The sequence below is a fragment of the Triplophysa dalaica genome, chromosome 10 (assembly GCF_015846415.1).
Source record: "Triplophysa dalaica isolate WHDGS20190420 chromosome 10, ASM1584641v1, whole genome shotgun sequence".
NCBI lineage: Eukaryota > Metazoa > Chordata > Actinopteri > Cypriniformes > Nemacheilidae > Triplophysa > Triplophysa dalaica.
Window position 1 is genome coordinate 4,823,993 of NC_079551.1, and position 16,407 is coordinate 4,840,399.

The following is a 16,407-nucleotide window of genomic DNA, read 5'->3' on the forward strand; positions in this document are numbered from 1 at the left end:
TTTATATCTTTTTGAACTGATACCAGTTGTTCTTGTGTTGTTCTCGGTTGGGTTATTTCTGTGCTGGAGGTATGGAAAGGGAAGAAAAGAGGTCAAGTATTATCTTAAAATAATTACGTTTTTAACGAAACCAGTATGAATGAGAGATAAACTAAACACAATATGATGTTTCCAGTGTAAATCGATCAGTATAAATCTTTATGAAATTACACCTACAATGTACATAAAAAAATATTTCATGACTTCAGCTTTAACATTGTGTAGACTATTTCAACATCAGAGCAGCTCTCTAAAAAAATACTCTAACATTGTTTTGTCATGCTGCAAAAGTGAAATGAAGTGGTGTTGAACAGTGCCTTAGTTTCCAGTAAGGAATAGCTCAATCTTGAATCAAGGTAGGACAGACAATCCTAATGAACTCTAAACTCGAACTTGTTTTAAAACATGTTTTATTTCGTAATTGGGATCAACACCTGTGACATTTGTGTAATTCCTGATTTTCTGGATCTATTTAACAGTATGTGTCCAGGCTTATAAAATATCAGAATCATAACATACCATAAACTCCCAGCAACGCCAAGCTGATAACTTTGCCCGAACTTGTGTTCTTTTATTCATTATAGACATCAAATTCAAAACTCAGGTCATCGTGGCTCATGTATTTATGCCTTATAGTTCCAAGTTCAGTGATTTTTTTAATCTTTATAAATGTATCTTTAAATGTGTTTCAACACTATAATCTGAACAAATATTCCTGTTGCTCAAACAGAGGAGGCACTCGCAGGTCATCAGTTTAATTCCCAGGACAATTTTTGTATATGTAGTGTGTGCAAGTTGCTTTGGATAAAAGCATTTGACAAATGCATAAATGTAGAAATTAGACATAATTGCAATAGCAAGATTGTTTTAAGGGATACTTCACCCAAAAATGAAAATTCCGTCGTCATTTACTTTCCTTCGAGTTGTTCCAAATCTGTATAAATTTCTAAGTCTGATGAACACAGAGAAAGATATTTGGAAGAACGTTTATAACCATTGACCTTGCCCCCCATTGACTACCACAGTAGGAAAAATATACAGTAGAAATCAAAAGAGCCCCAGAACTGTTTGAACAATCTTCAAAATGTCTTCTTTTGTGTTCAACAGAACAACAAAAAAAGATAAAGTAATTGTTCCTACTATGGTAGTCAATGGGGGGCAAAATCTATTTGGTTAAAAGCATTATTACAAATATCTTTTTCTATGTTTATTTGAACAAAGAAATGTATACAGATTTTGAACAACTCGAAGGCGAGTCAATGAAGACAGAATTGTCTTTTTTGGGTGAAGACTTCCCTTTAAAGCATTCAATCTGTATCATTAATGTGGAATGGATGAGGTGATTTACACCTGTGCTGAAACACAACCGAAGCACATCGACCAAAAGAAAAACAAATCAAATGATGCTCTATTACAGAATGTAGTATATGGTTATTACTTTATTTTTGGCTAGAATGTATGTGTTCTTTGTTATTTCCAAAATGTCTATTTTAAAACCGGACACAATTATGTGTAGATACCATAAATGACCACATGGTGGCAGAAATGTCTTAAAATTCCTACAGTCCCGCTTTAAACGCTTTCACTTTCAACATCACATTTTTGGTAGTCAAGTCGAATCCCAATTTATTTTAATCATTTGAATAATGTGCATCACCACAGCTTCTCTAAAGGAGACGTTGATATCACATGACTGAAAGCATAGTTGATATAGCTCTGAAGTCAGTCAAAACAATCTGCCCTGGAACAAATATATGGGGCTGTAGGATGAAAAAATTGTCCAGGTTTACGTCATTTATGAGGATGCATCCCATCTTTTAGACACGCCACGCTTATTATTCTGGACGAGCTTTTACTTTGCTCTACTAAATTCCTCGCTGGAAAGATTACTGTACTGAGTTTATTTGACTCTTTTGAGTGAAGCGTTTTTTATTTCTTTGTTGATTTTAAGGCCACTCTTAAAACCTGCCAAATAAGGTAATCTTTTACTAAACTTTATTTCGTTTATTTACTTAATAATTAATCATTACAATCATTTACTGTTTTTATATTCGTCATAATTGTTTGTTTTATTACAAAAATATTTATTTAAAACATACAGCCATTTCAAAATCATTTAAGGTTTTTCTGAATTTACTATTACAATATAAATGATTGTTAAATGTAGTGACAACATTTCACCCATACCAAACGATATACCTATTGTGTTTGATTTGCACATCTTTGAAGGAAGCACAAAGGGGTCAAAATAACAAAAACAATTGTCATGTTGTCATGTTTTCACATTTAACTTGTTTACTGCAGAGAAAACAAGTTCGTATTTTTTTATAAAACAATCCAAATGGAAAAAACATCGTTTTCATATGCATCTTTGCATTTTCTCAGTCTTTCACAATTGATGTTGAATGATTTGTCATTTTGTTTCTGTTTCAATTCAACAAACACTAAACTGGAATTTCCACAATGCTGAAATTCTGAGTAAAGGCAAAACTGCACTGCTCTCCTTACTGTGGCTGTATATAAATATAAATGTTGTGAATTAAATGGTCCTGCATATGTATAAAAATAGAATAAACATAAAACCAGAGATAGACTGCTTATACATTGTTTTTTTATCTGTGAATTCCAGATGAAGGTCCATATGAAGAATGTGAAATCGTCTCTGTTGGTTTTGTTCTTTCTACGGTCCTTCTGTGGTAAATTATAAACAATTTCAGGATAAAAACTGCTTAACGTTTTTTAACAAGGTGTCTGTAAATAACTTATTTTTGTGTTAAAGGTGTGTCTTGTGACGGAGTGAAGACAGTGATGGATGACATTCATATAACTAATGTAATACTAAGACTTAGAAACTCTAGACTTAGAAACTCTATTTTACTACTTAGGACTTTGGCCTGAACATTTTTGTTTTTAATAATTCATTTTATGGTTTTCAGATCCCAGATCCCAAAATTTCCAGAGATTTTCCACCATGCAAAGAAGTTTCAAGGACGAAATGTCTTGTTGCGTGTTCGGTGTCAAATATGGCACAAGGTCAGCTCTCGTGGTACAATGGAAGCGTTTCATTATCCAGCTATCCAGTTTCTGAGTTCATCACTAGACTGTATCTAGAGGTGGAATATCCTAATAAAGACATCTACAGCTGTGTGGTGTCCAGTTCAGGCCATACTAAGACTACATATCTCGACATTGCTTCATCCTGTCAGTCATGTCCAGGTGTGTTGATTATGACTGCTTGTTTACTCGGCTGATCTGCTCATTTGCTAAACGTTAAGGTGCTGCTTTATTCTTGTTTGTTTTAGAATATTTGTTTTCCGCTGTCAATGTCTAACAGAATTCAAACGTTTTTGAAACAGAGAGAGCAATAGCCGTGCCAGCGAGTGAAGGGGATTCTGTGATTTTACCAACCAACCTTACTGAAGTGCAGTATGAGGATCACATAATGTGGTTTTATGAAAACATTCTCATTGCTGGACTGTTTGAAAACATATCAGCATGCTATGACTGTGATAAAAGATTTTTTAACAGACTGCAGCTGGACGGTCAGACTGGATGTCTCACCGTCACCAACATCAGTAAAATCAACACTGGAAACATGAAACTACTGATCACTAACGGAACAAATCAAGAATGCCGTAGATTTTATGTTTCTGTTTATGGTGAGTTGCACATATTCTCCTGCCCATTCAGCTTAAAGGAGGAGGACATGGGGAGGAGGAGGGAAACTTGTGACTGACGCTTATATGCTCGTAATGATAATTTGACAGGACTGAATGTTTGGACTCTTCCCTATCAGCTATTGAACAAAAGCCCTGTCACAATTTAAGCTTTTTTGATTACAATAAATATTTTATGGCCCACACACATACTGACAACATCAATTATTCTATTTTAACTAAAATTTTGATGTCTTTGAATGATCATGTTATTAATGGCTTTACTCCCTGATGTTTTCAGATCCTTTGCCCACTCCGATCATCACCAAAGACTCAAAACAATGTTCGTCAGCATCAAAATGTGTGTTGTTGTGTTCAGTGTTGAATGTGACGGATGTGACTCTCTCCTGGTACAATGGAAGCAGGTCAATCTCCAGCATCAACGTGTCTGATATCAGAAGCAACTTTTTGTGTCTGGAGGTGGATTATCAGGATACAAACAACTTCAGCTGTGTTGTATACAATATTTTTTCCAACAAAATGACACAGCTCAACATGACTGAATTTTGTAAAGGTATGACAGCGGTTAAGATTACTGTTTATTAACAAAAATTACTGTTTATTAATCTCGTATCTCCATCACATTGAATTTATAATTTATGTTATATACATTATCACATATTTAATCTATCTACTGTATATAACAGTGAGTTAACTATGTGAAATTCGCAACAAATGTCATCATCGTGTACATTTCAATTTAGACTAAAATCTGAAGCATTTGACCTTATTTATCCGAAGAAGATAAAACACTTTCTGGTCAAATGTTTGACTGTATGTTGGGAAGATTACCTAAAGGTTTATGGGAATTACACATTTTTGAAGCTGATTTGCTGAGACACATTTAACTTCATAGTCATGTGGATGTTAAGACTGATGGTGATGTTTTCCGTCCCAACTGTTCTTTGACTTAGATTTGGTTGAAATCAGAAGCAAATCAGTCTAATAACTGTTTCCTGTTTGTTCATTGCAGCACCTTTGAAAATTCCTCTTATCTTTGGTGGTGTTATTCTGCTTATTGTTATTATTGGTGTCGTTGTCTATTGCTGTTGGAATAGGTTCCGAGGTCAAATGGGCAAGTATCACTTACAGTTAATCGATGTGTTGTTTCAAAGTTATCCGGCTGCCTTAAAAAGATGTTTTGGTTAATTCAACGTAAAAATAGTATTTATTAATTATTATTATTATTATTTAAGTTGAAGTAACAAAAAATTTAAGGCAGCTGTTTAACTTAATTTTTTTAAGGTAGAACGACAAACAATTGTAACAGTGATTTTTTTGAACCATTATGACTTCTTTACTTGTTAAGACTTTGTTAAGTAAATGTCCCTTGAACATAATTGTGTCTGTGTATGTGTGTGTTTGACATTTACCAGTAAAGTCTATAGACGACAATGGTAGATGTATTTACAGTAATTGTTTACATCCTGATAGTACATTTTAAGCCACAGAATACTCAAATAAAATTATTTAGATATCAGAAAAATAAAACTGTGTTTGTAACAGGGACGGCCAGACAGGACATCAAAGACTATGTACCTGAGGACATACATCTGTTGGATCAGCCAGCAACATCATCATCACAAGAGAAACTCATCCCCATAAATCCCAATTGCTGAAAATAGTTGCAATGCCTTTATGCTATAAAATCATAACAACGATCAATAGATAAAAGTGCCACTGTAAAAATAATTAAATTGTTCAAAGGTTTGAGGAATCATTGTCACAGATAATGAATAAATATTTACAGTACATTTTGTATTACAATTTACTATTTCTATTTTAAAGTAAATGCATCATTTGCACTCATCGTGTCTGTGCAGATTGAGATATTTCAGTGAAGTTTCATAAGGATTTCTGCAGCACTTCCCATTATGGGCTGCCGGCTTTAATCCTATAATTTATTTAAGTCTTTATCCCTGGAGACTACCACTTATTTTTTTATTTTTTATCATTTTTATGTCAAATTTTGTAATATTTGTTTAATTCAATCCATATATTGTTTGTTTTTATTGCAACATCACCTAGTGCTCACATGTGTCCACACCACAGACTGCTGTTGTTTGAGTTACTTTGTAAATCTGTGAATTTGATCTGCAGTGGAAAATGATCTCAGCCACAGCAGCAATAAAAATAAACCAGTGATAAGGCAAATTCTGTAATTGGGCAATAAAACAAAAATACCTAACACCTTATATATTTCAGTGGGATTTATACATGAAAATTTATTGAGTAGGACACAGTAGGAGAAATTCTGCAAGTAAATTCTTATAACGAGTATTTTTTTAGGAGAAACACAGCATCTTTATGGTGTTTTACTGTCTTTTGTAATCATAAAATACAACAATTAAAATAAATGAAAAGTAATCAACAGAAAAGGAGCCGCGTGTAATTAATTATCAGCATCTAGTGGTGAGGATTCGAATTGCACCCAATGGCACACCTCTCTAACCCCCCCTTTCTACGGGGGCTGACAAAGGATTAAGATGTCGTCATGTTTTCACTTCTTCCCCGAAAGAGATAACACATTTACAAAACACGCTCTGTAGATCAGTTTGACTATTTAGGGCTACTGTAGAAACAACATGTTAACAACATTCCATGCAAGGAATCCCGTGCTGTAGATAGATAAAGCTTATTTTGATTTAAGAAAAGCAATCATCTTTAATTGTTATGACTCTAGACTTGCCCAGATACACAATTATACTATTATTTTAACATTTTTGCAAAACACCCGTTACCTGCTTTAAATGTTTTCAGAGCTCAGTGGCACTACAGTTATAAATAACCTTTTTTAAGCCAATTCAAAAAGGCATTTCACATTTTAAAAACATAGTAACTGTGCTTTGTCCAGTTCTGTGGTTGTTCTGTTTATTTGTTTGAAACCCCTAAAATACCTCAATAAAGATAATATTCAGGAAAGTTTTCCTTTCATTAAGAATAATTTACACTGAACAAATATGAACATCAAACATAAATAGGCTAAACAATATAAATTATCAGGTGAACATCTGTCTTTACACAATGCCAAAGGAGGATGTCCGTCTCTCATTCTCTGTTCTTTATTCAGGCTCAGATCATTCATCTGAAAACACACCATTCAGAAAATACTGGGAAGACAATCGTTCAGTGCTATAGCTGAAGTGAAAGGCAGATTTAGCAACTTAAAATTTCTCTCATAAAAAGCACCTGAAAACAAATCTAGTAACCATTTTTTGTGTTACTGTTAAAAAGTGTGCAGCTCAATTTGTACACTCTATATCATTTTGTTTTTCATCTTATTGTAAATGAGTGTGATGAAGGGCCGAAACACTCAATGAGGCTCAGGTGCACAACTGATGATGTGTAGCATTGATGGGAACCATACAAAGGGCATTATCAGCAGCACCTTACCAAAAGGCATCTTTCACTCAGAATAATGTGAACCCATGAGATGTCTCTCTGAAAAATGGCAAGAGGATGCCTACCCGACGAACCAGTGAAACCTCAGACCTCCTTTCCTCTATTCACATTTTTGACTGCTTCCCTCTGCATATGTGGGAAATGTCCTATTGTGCAATTCAACTGTGATGAAATAGTAGAGTTATAAAACCTAGTCCTTTTAAGAGAGACTGGTACATTGGCGACAGAAATATTCAGAATTGCTCACCAGAAAGGACTTTAAATGATGTGAAAGCATGTTTTTAAAATTTGTCTATTTTATCATTTAATTTGTTTTTAATTAATTTTGTCTATTAAAACATCTTGTTTTGTTTGAGAGCCATAACGTGTAGGAAAATCTGCTATCTGGCGACATCTGCTGCTCAATACAGTGTAAATGCAACTAAAATTCCAACATGTTTAATACATTTCACAAACCAAATGTTTTTCAGACGTTTAAGTGAATGTTATTGTACAAATGTGCTAATTCACGAATCACTAAATACATTAAAATACGTTTTTCGTCTTATGTGTTTAGCAGCAACACGTTTTTGTAGGAAACACATGTGTTGTGGTTTTTCGTTCAGTGAGAGCGCTAAGGAAGAACCAAACCATTACATGCAGAGACACGGGGGTGGTCGGTCAATGTGGATTTTTTACTTTAACTGCCCAAAACAAAGAGATTTCATTTTATTATTATATAAATATATATATACTGAATGATGATGTTTAATAATTTTATATTAGTTTTTACCTATTTTGGCCCCTGTCAGTCATGGGCCCTCGGAATTGTCCTAACCCCCCCCCCCTTTACGACGCCCCTGGGTGTGAATATGCAGTATTCTGTACTACTATTAAACTATAGTAAATTGATAAACAGTGTTGTCATTTAATATTTACAAAATAGAAATAAAACACTTTTCGACTTTTGAATCAGAGTCTTGGAGCCTCTGTCATTATAAAGAACATTTTTCATTTTAAAGAAAAGACAATAGACAACCAAAAGTCGAAGGAGGAAGTCCCGGGCTTCCGACGGTTCCGTGGACCTTAACCAGACCTACACATCATACATAAAAACTGGCATCAATGTCAAATGCTTGATCGCATTTATCACTTAATAAAATATATGACTTGTCATTAGTCTAAGACAATATACGATATGGTGAAAATACTGCATAATAGATCACTAAAAAGGTAAAGCCACATCCTTTGAGGTTTCAAAGCGGATGTGCATTCGGGTGCAGTATTTTTAACCATATCCATATCATCTTATCTAAACTTTTGTCATCTCGTGTTATGATTTCTGAGTTTCCAAAAAGTCAGATCTGTCTCACATTCATCATCGTGCGTGGTTGTCGTTCGGTCAATGTTAAGAAGAGTATGACTTTATACAGAGTAACTTTACTTTGTGTTATTGATCTTTTCCTATTGGTCGTGAATGGTAAGTTATTGGTAATGGTTATTTATGTTGTTGTCTTCTGTCTGTTTGTTCTTTAAACTGTAGATTTGTACTTATTGTCATTATGCATAGGAGATAGGCTACAAATCTTTAAAACAGTTCAGTATAAATCATCGTGACGACATAAACTGTCATGAGACACTGTAGGATGCGGAGACACAAATGCGGGTAATTGAAGATTTGTAAAAAACAAAACAAAACCGAAATGAGAAAGATTGACACATTGGGGGTGAGGTGCGGGGCGCCGTATAGGGGGGAAACGTTTGAACAATTCGGAAGGGCCCATGACTAACAGGGGCTCTAAAATAGGTAAAAGTAATATAAAATTATTAAACCATCATCATTAAGTTTCTCTGTTTTAGGCAGTAAAAGTTAAAAATCCCCATTGACCAAAAAGTAAACATCCATTTTAACCGACCACCCCCGTGTATCTGCAAGGTAATGGTTTGGTCCTGTTTTAGCGCTCTCAGTGACGGTGTTTACTAGTTGCAGTCAGTAGATGCGCCAGAACTACAGTGACCACAATGTTGACTAGTAACGTTGAATCAAAATCTGGTTTTCAAAAAGGGAAATAGAGGAACGAGAGAGAGGAAAGACAAAGGAAAGTGAGTCAAAAATACAGTGAGACTGTAAAAGAGCCTTCAGCACATTTTTATGGTTGCTTTTAATCTTGCATCAAATAGTGAACTGCATAATAGGCCAGCAGTAAATATTGTGCTAGTACTAGTATTGATCTACAAGAAGCAAGACAGTTGAAAGCCTTTAATTAGAGGTATGTGAAGCTTTTGATGGGACAGTTTTGACAGGGGCCCAATTAGATATTTTTAATGGGGCCCAACATTCCTGGCAGCGCACTGTCCGGGATGCCAAGGGAGTCGAAGACAAGGTATAGACTAGGAATGCAAAGACTTAAGAAGAAACGTAACTAGAAACACTACACTGTAGCAGTCAGAACTGGCTATAACACGCAACGGTTTGACACAAGACGAAAGAACAAGTGGGATTAAATAGGAAACCTAAAAAACGGAAAGCGGCTATTGAGAGCACAACAAGTCAACAAGGGCCCGTCCTACAGCAGCCCCGACGTGACCAGGATCACGAGATAAAACATATTTTAAAAACACACTTTCCTCCCCTTACAAAAAGAAGTTTATTTATTTATACAAGTGTGCTGTTACACTGCTTCTCAGAAAAACTTATTTGTAAGCTCTATAGTTTACTTACTGTTCTCAATTGTGTTTCAGGTGATCCAGATGAAGTGAAGTCAGTGTCAGTGATGGAGGGAGATTCTGTCACTTTACACACTGATCTCACTCACTTACAGACAGATGATCGAATACTGTGGATGTTTGGACCCCAAGAGACTCTTATAGCTGATATCTTTATAAGGAATCCAATGAATCTTTTATTTGTTATCAAGGATCAAATATTTCTAGATCGTCTACGGATTAACAATCAGAATGGATCCCTCACGATCACAAACATCACAATCACACACTCTGGACTTTATAAACTACTGATTAACAGCAGAGCAACTTCAATCAACATGAGGTTCAATGTTACTGTCTATGGTTAGTTTGCACAATGCAATTCATGCAATTTCATTTGAATGGAATACATCATTGTATCTCGGTCACATACATGTTTTATGCATCCTCAATCTTACCCAATTTGGTTTATTGAGGCCATTATTTATAAACTGATGAGCCTTTTTACATGCTGCTTCTCTTTGGTTTTCCAGATCATCTGCCTGTTCCTGTCATCAGCATGCACTCTTCAAACTGTTCTTCATCATCAGAAAGATCTTTATATTGTTCATTCCTCTGTTCAGCGATGAATGTGTCACATGTGAGTCTCTCCTGGTACAAAGGAAACAGTTTATTGTCCAGCATCAGTGTGTCTGATCTCAACATCAGACTCTCTCTACCTCTGGAGGTGGAATATCAGGATACAAACACATACAGATGTGTCATCAACAATCCCATCACAAACCACATACAACATCTAGACATCAATGAACACTGTCTGCCGTGTCCAGGTAAGAAATCAAAGTCATCTTAAGTCACACAACAGTTTTATGAAAAATTTATAAAAATATAAGAATTTATGCATTACAGAACAGAACAGATCAACTGCTGTTGTTTATGTTTTTATTTTTGCTGTGTGTCTGCTGGTGATAATAGTAGATGTAATTTACCACCGCAAAAAGGCAAGTATATACATTAACAAATAACATTTACACCGAGGTTATCAGATGAACATATTTCTACACAACACGTGAGAACCCTCCCTTTTCTTTACTTATGGGCATAAGATTACTCAGTTTAAAGCACACTGGTGTGTAAATTACGAAAATACTGAGGAGATACACTGTGAATGCAAGCTGGATATGGACACCGGATAAATCACTGCAAACAGTCAACCTGCAGTTTCTGTTGCAGATCACGGAGGCCCAGTTTCACAGACAAGGCTCAACTTAAGCCAGGACTATGCCTAACTAGTTAAATTAGGATTTTTGAACTGCTTTTATTAAAATGCGTTAGATAAAAACATTACTGGTGTGTATCGTGAGACGAAACAATGGCACTTTATTTATTTATTTTCAGTGTAGCTCAAGGGAGAGCAGGGGGCGTATATAAATTAACCCAAAAAATAAGTATACCTGGAAAATGTGATTACCTTAACAGAAAACCAAAAAATATATATTTTAAATAACTTCTTAAATTTATATAATGCATTTCAAGTTGTATTTATAAATGCTTTGTTTTTGTAATTTTCTATTTTCTGTATTGTATTTTCTTTATTATCCTTTTATAATTTTCTAATTTGTCTGACTTGTGAAATGTATCTTTTACATAATAGAAGCTTTACATTTTGACTGTTTGATGAATAGTCTATTCTGGGGCTATGGTTAGATGTCTATTCTTATGTTAGGTTAGACGTCTATATCTACATCAATATGATGTCTTTTGGACGAAAATTGCTTTCTGGGCATGCAAAGAAAACTTTAATAAGCATCTCATGTAGATGTAAAATCTGTTAATCGCAAATTATATTCAAATTGTGCGCAGCTGAACAGTCTCAGGTGATCTCTGCCTTGTAAACAATGTCTAACTAATGTCATTAACATAAGAGAGCACGATCCAAGTCCTTTCCCAGCAAGCAATTTCCCGTTTAAAAGATGTCTAGAAGCTGCCCAAACCCAGAAAAATTTGGGCTGTCAATCAAAATCAAATAGACGTCTAACTATAGACCAGAGCCATTAAGAGAGAGAGTTCTGCCAACGGATGTCCAAACACTGGAAAGTCATGTGATTCATGGAGCCTTCAGATAGTTCCAGAAAGTTATATTTTCTGTTTAAATGCTTTATTTCTTCCATTTTTTTTTTCATTAAATGGCTATCATCTTTAAATGGGTTAGAAGTTTACCTCAGATGGTCTGTTTAGTCGCAGCTCGATGCGTAACTAGTAACCTCCAGGAACTGTTGAAACTGAAAAAGCTTGAGAATTGCGAATTACATAAATATTCGTTTTCAAAACGTTTGCTGCTAAACTGCTTTTAGATCTTTGTTTCAGTTGTTTATGTGATGTACTGAAATATAATTACAAGCACTTCATACGTTTCAAAGGCTTTTATCGACAATTACATGACATTTATGCAAAGAGTCAGTATTTGCAGTGTTGGCCCTTCTTTTTCAGGACCTCTGCAATTCCACTGGGCATGCTCTCAATCAAGTTCTACCAGAAAGACTCAGGAAACATAGAACGATAAATAATATTTATAAAACATAATGTTAAAGATCTTTGGGCATAGGCCCCGTCCAATAAATGAATCATGGCAAAATGATTCCGATGTTCCTGCCTGAAGATAAGGCAGGGGCGGAGCCTACCCCCGGACTGAGGACGGGACCCTGACCTGGTGGTGGTGGTGGGGAGGATGGAGGTTTCACTCATGCGTTAGTTTCTGCGAACGAAAGAGAGGGTGAGTACCATCCTTTTATAATACGTGCTGAGGGATGATAGGCTAACCGTAATTGATTATGCTGTGAGGAGTCTTCCTGATAGAACTTGCGCGGAAGCTTACATTTCTGGGCCAAATCCTGACTGATAGCAACCCATTCTTTCATAATAACTTCTTGGAGTTTTTCAGAATTAGTTGGTTTTTGTTTGTCCACCCACCTTTTAAGGATTGACCACAAGTTCTCAATGGGATTAAGATCTGGGGAGTTTCCAGGCCATGGACCTAAAATTTCAACATTCTGGTCCCCGAGCAACTTAGTTATCACTTTTGCCTTATGGCACGGTGCTCCATCGTGCTGGAAAATGCATTGTTCTTCACCAAACTATTGTTGGATTGTTGGAAGAAGTTGCTGTTGGAGGGTGTTTTGGTACCATTCTTTATTCATGGCTGTGTTTTTGGGTAGAATTGTGAGTGAGCCCACTCCCTTGGATGAGAAGCAACCCCACACATGAATGGTGTTAGGATGCTTTACTGTTGGCATGACACAGGACTGATGGTAGCGCTCACCTTTTCTTCTCCGGACAAGCCTTTTTCCAGATGCCCCAAACAATCGGAAAGGGGCTTCATCGGAGAATATGACTTTGCCCCAGTCCTCAGCAGTCCATTCACTATACTGTCTGCAGAAGATCAATCTGTCCCTGATGTTTTTTTTGGAGAGAAGTGGCTTCTTTGCTGCCCTTCTTGACACCAGGCCATCTTCCGAAAGTCTTCGCCACACTGTGCGTGCAGATGCGCTCACACCTGCCTGCTGCCATTCCTGAGCAAGCTCTGCACTGGTGGCACTCCGATCCCGCAGCTGAATCCTCTTTAGGAGACAATCCTGGCGCTTGCTGGACTTTCTTGAACGCCCTGAAGCCTTCTTTACAAGAATTGAACCTCTTTCCTTGAAGTTCTTGATGAACCTATAAATTGTTGATTTAGGTGCAATCTTAGTAGCCACAATATCCTTGCCTGTGAAGCCAGTTTTTTGCAACGCAATGATGGCTGCACGTGTTTCTTTGCAGGTCACCATGGTTAACAATGGAAGAACAATGATTTCAAGCATCACCCTTCTTTTAACATGTCAAGTCTGCCATTCTAACCCAATCAGCCTGACATAATGATCTCCAGCCTTGTGCTTGTCAACATTCTCACCTAAGTTAACAAGATGATTACTGAAATGATCTCAGCAGGTCCTTTAATGACAGCAATGAAATGCAGTGGAAAGGTTTTTTGGGATTAAGTTAATTTTCATGGCAAAGAAGGACTATGCAATTCATCTGATCACTCTTCATAACATTCTGGAGTATATGCAAATTGCTATTATAAAAACGTAACCAGCAACTTTTCCAATTTCCAATATTTATGTAATTCTCAAAACTTTTGGCCATGACTGTATACGCGACTCTCTCTCTCAATGGCACGGCTATAGAACAGATGTCATGTGCTATTCCTGGCGCCTCTGTTGGCCACCTGAGGGTGCCATAGTGCTCTGTGTTTCTGCTTGTGTTTTGTAGGACTCCATATCCCATTATGCCATGTCCGACATCTGTGTATCTATAGCCCTTGTGTTTCAGTTGTCTTATGTCGTTCGTTGATTACCTGGTTTTGTTCTCGTTTGTACTTCACATTAAAATTTTTACTCTACATGGATCCGGTCTCCTGTCTTCCTGCCCGCTAATCGTAACACCATGAGGCAGGGCCGTGCTGTCCGCACACCGGTCCCTCATATCTCACGGAGGAAATCGGGAGCATAAAAGGATGAGCGACTGCTGACGCGAGAGGACCGTGCCTGGACATATGTTTAAGTTTGTATTCATGTTCTTATGGCCGTCAGTCGAATGTGAGGTGGCTGTCGGCCTTTTACTTCCGTGTTATTTTTTCCTGTTGTGCTCTTATTCCAAAAAGGAAAAATCTTATAAACAGATAAAGTGGTTTAATTGCTCATTCTGATAGAAAAAACCAGTAACCCAACTTCCAACATATTTGTGAACAAAATACATACAGAGAACAACCGAAAATGGGTCATACTGTACGTATGGTGTGTGATGCTTGCAGTCAGCCAACACTCGCCAACTCGGGAAGACGGACCCCGAAGGTCTTCTCCACCTGCCATTTAACCACGCATCATATTTCCAACGATTTCCGCATCACTGGACTGTATAGTTGGATGTGATCCTTTGTGTATCTTTCTGCTTCTAAGTGATCAGTAAAACTCAGCCTTTTCCCCATCCAAGTAAACTTAATTGTAAACGGGATTAGCCAGGCTATGACGAACCTCCCGTTCCCAAAGCAAATTCTTCACCGCAGAGAATATTTTCCTCATCATTGCTCTCTCCCTCGAAATACATATCCTTGAAAATGGAATGCTTGCAATTCGCCCATTTAAGGCCCCTGCTCTTTTATGCCGCTGCCAGGATTTTCTCTCTCGCTATGTTACGTGGAAATTATGGCTCTTTTTGTGCAGCTGAAGATAAATAAGAAAATAAAATATTGTAACTTTTTGTGAACAGCAGCAGCCACGTCAGATTACAGCCAGCGCAACTGCGCGGCAATTCCACTGATCACCACGTACCGTGTGAATGGCCCATAACCCATGTTTCCCTTTTGAAGTGAACTAGACAAATGCTAGACAAATGCGACTGCCGCGCTCCGTGTGAATCCATCATTAGGCTTAGGTCCTGAGGCTACTATATGACTCCGCTGAATCTCGAACTCCGGTCCCGTCAACCAGAGTCCCTCCAACAGGATTTTTTTACATATTCGTCCATTTGTTACTGATGAAATGTCGACGAGTTTTGAAACGTTTCGAAACAGTAATGGAGTCATTCCACAAAACCGGTACGATTTGAGTCCTTCTGACCCTTTTAATTGTATTTTATCTATTGGGTCAATAAAATCTATTTTTAAAAGCTTTTTGTATTAATCGAAATGTCTCCTTTAATAAGATTTAAAAACATTACATAGATTTTATATTTATATTATAAATTATCTTGATTTTTTCCGTTGACACCACCTATTTTGTCATGTCCCTCATGGCCTTCTATGAAAGTGTACTTGGGATATGAATAATTAAATTAGAATAAAATCCATAAATTTTGCCATTCTCATAAATATCTATCTGTGCTTTTTTGCTGTTAATAATATTTTTCTTAGTTAATTCATGATTATTCAGTAAAATTATATTATTTAGTTCTGTACCTCTGTAACCCCTCAACCCCGTTACACAAATCATTCTGCAAGCTGTGAGCAGACACAGGCAGGTTGCCACCTTTTTTTATAACTTATTAATATTGTGATATTATGATTGTCAAGCTTAATGACTTCATCAAATAAGCGTAGAAAACTATTAATTGTGAAAATTATATTTTTTATTTTAACAATATACATGTTTTTTTTTATATCATGCATGCCATGTGATCCCCTGGTATTCACTAGATTTAGAACAGTGGCTATATTGAGCAAAAAATCACAACCCCCTCACACTCAACCCCGTTACTTATTTGATCATGACGGGGTTGTGAGATTGTAAGGGGGTTGTGTTTTTAGTACTTTGGTAACGAAAGTATCCAGTAAATTAAATGAATTATTATATCTGATCAAGAGTCTTATAGCACATGCATTTGTTGAACGTAGTAATGCCCATGTTAAAGCTGTGTATGTGTGTGCATGTGTGTTCTACCTATATTTTCACATCAAGTAAATAGGCCTGAAAGAATGTTTGATTTAATGATTTCAATTTAGGGATCCGGAAATGAGTCCATGATGGCACCG

The 16,407-nt window shown here is 36.5% G+C and overlaps 2 protein-coding genes across 2 annotated transcripts; both read left to right on the plus strand.

Annotated features, from left to right (window-relative positions):
• Positions 1-1,807: 1,807 nt before the first annotated feature.
• Positions 1,808-5,374, plus strand: LOC130429899 (uncharacterized). Its single transcript, XM_056758744.1, has 8 exons — positions 1,808-2,016; positions 2,669-2,735; positions 2,819-2,871; positions 2,976-3,255; positions 3,396-3,698; positions 3,997-4,269; positions 4,729-4,830; positions 5,262-5,374. The coding sequence occupies exons 2-8, from the start codon at positions 2,669-2,671 to the stop codon at positions 5,372-5,374; spliced, it is 1,191 nt and encodes a 396-aa protein (XP_056614722.1). The 5' UTR covers positions 1,808-2,016.
• Positions 5,375-8,492: 3,118 nt separating this feature from the next.
• Positions 8,493-15,226, plus strand: LOC130429900 (uncharacterized). Its single transcript, XM_056758745.1, has 4 exons — positions 8,493-8,616; positions 9,879-10,205; positions 10,376-10,672; positions 15,147-15,226. The coding sequence occupies exons 1-4, from the start codon at positions 8,556-8,558 to the stop codon at positions 15,224-15,226; spliced, it is 765 nt and encodes a 254-aa protein (XP_056614723.1). The 5' UTR covers positions 8,493-8,555.
• The last annotated feature ends 1,181 nt before the right edge of the window (positions 15,227-16,407 follow it).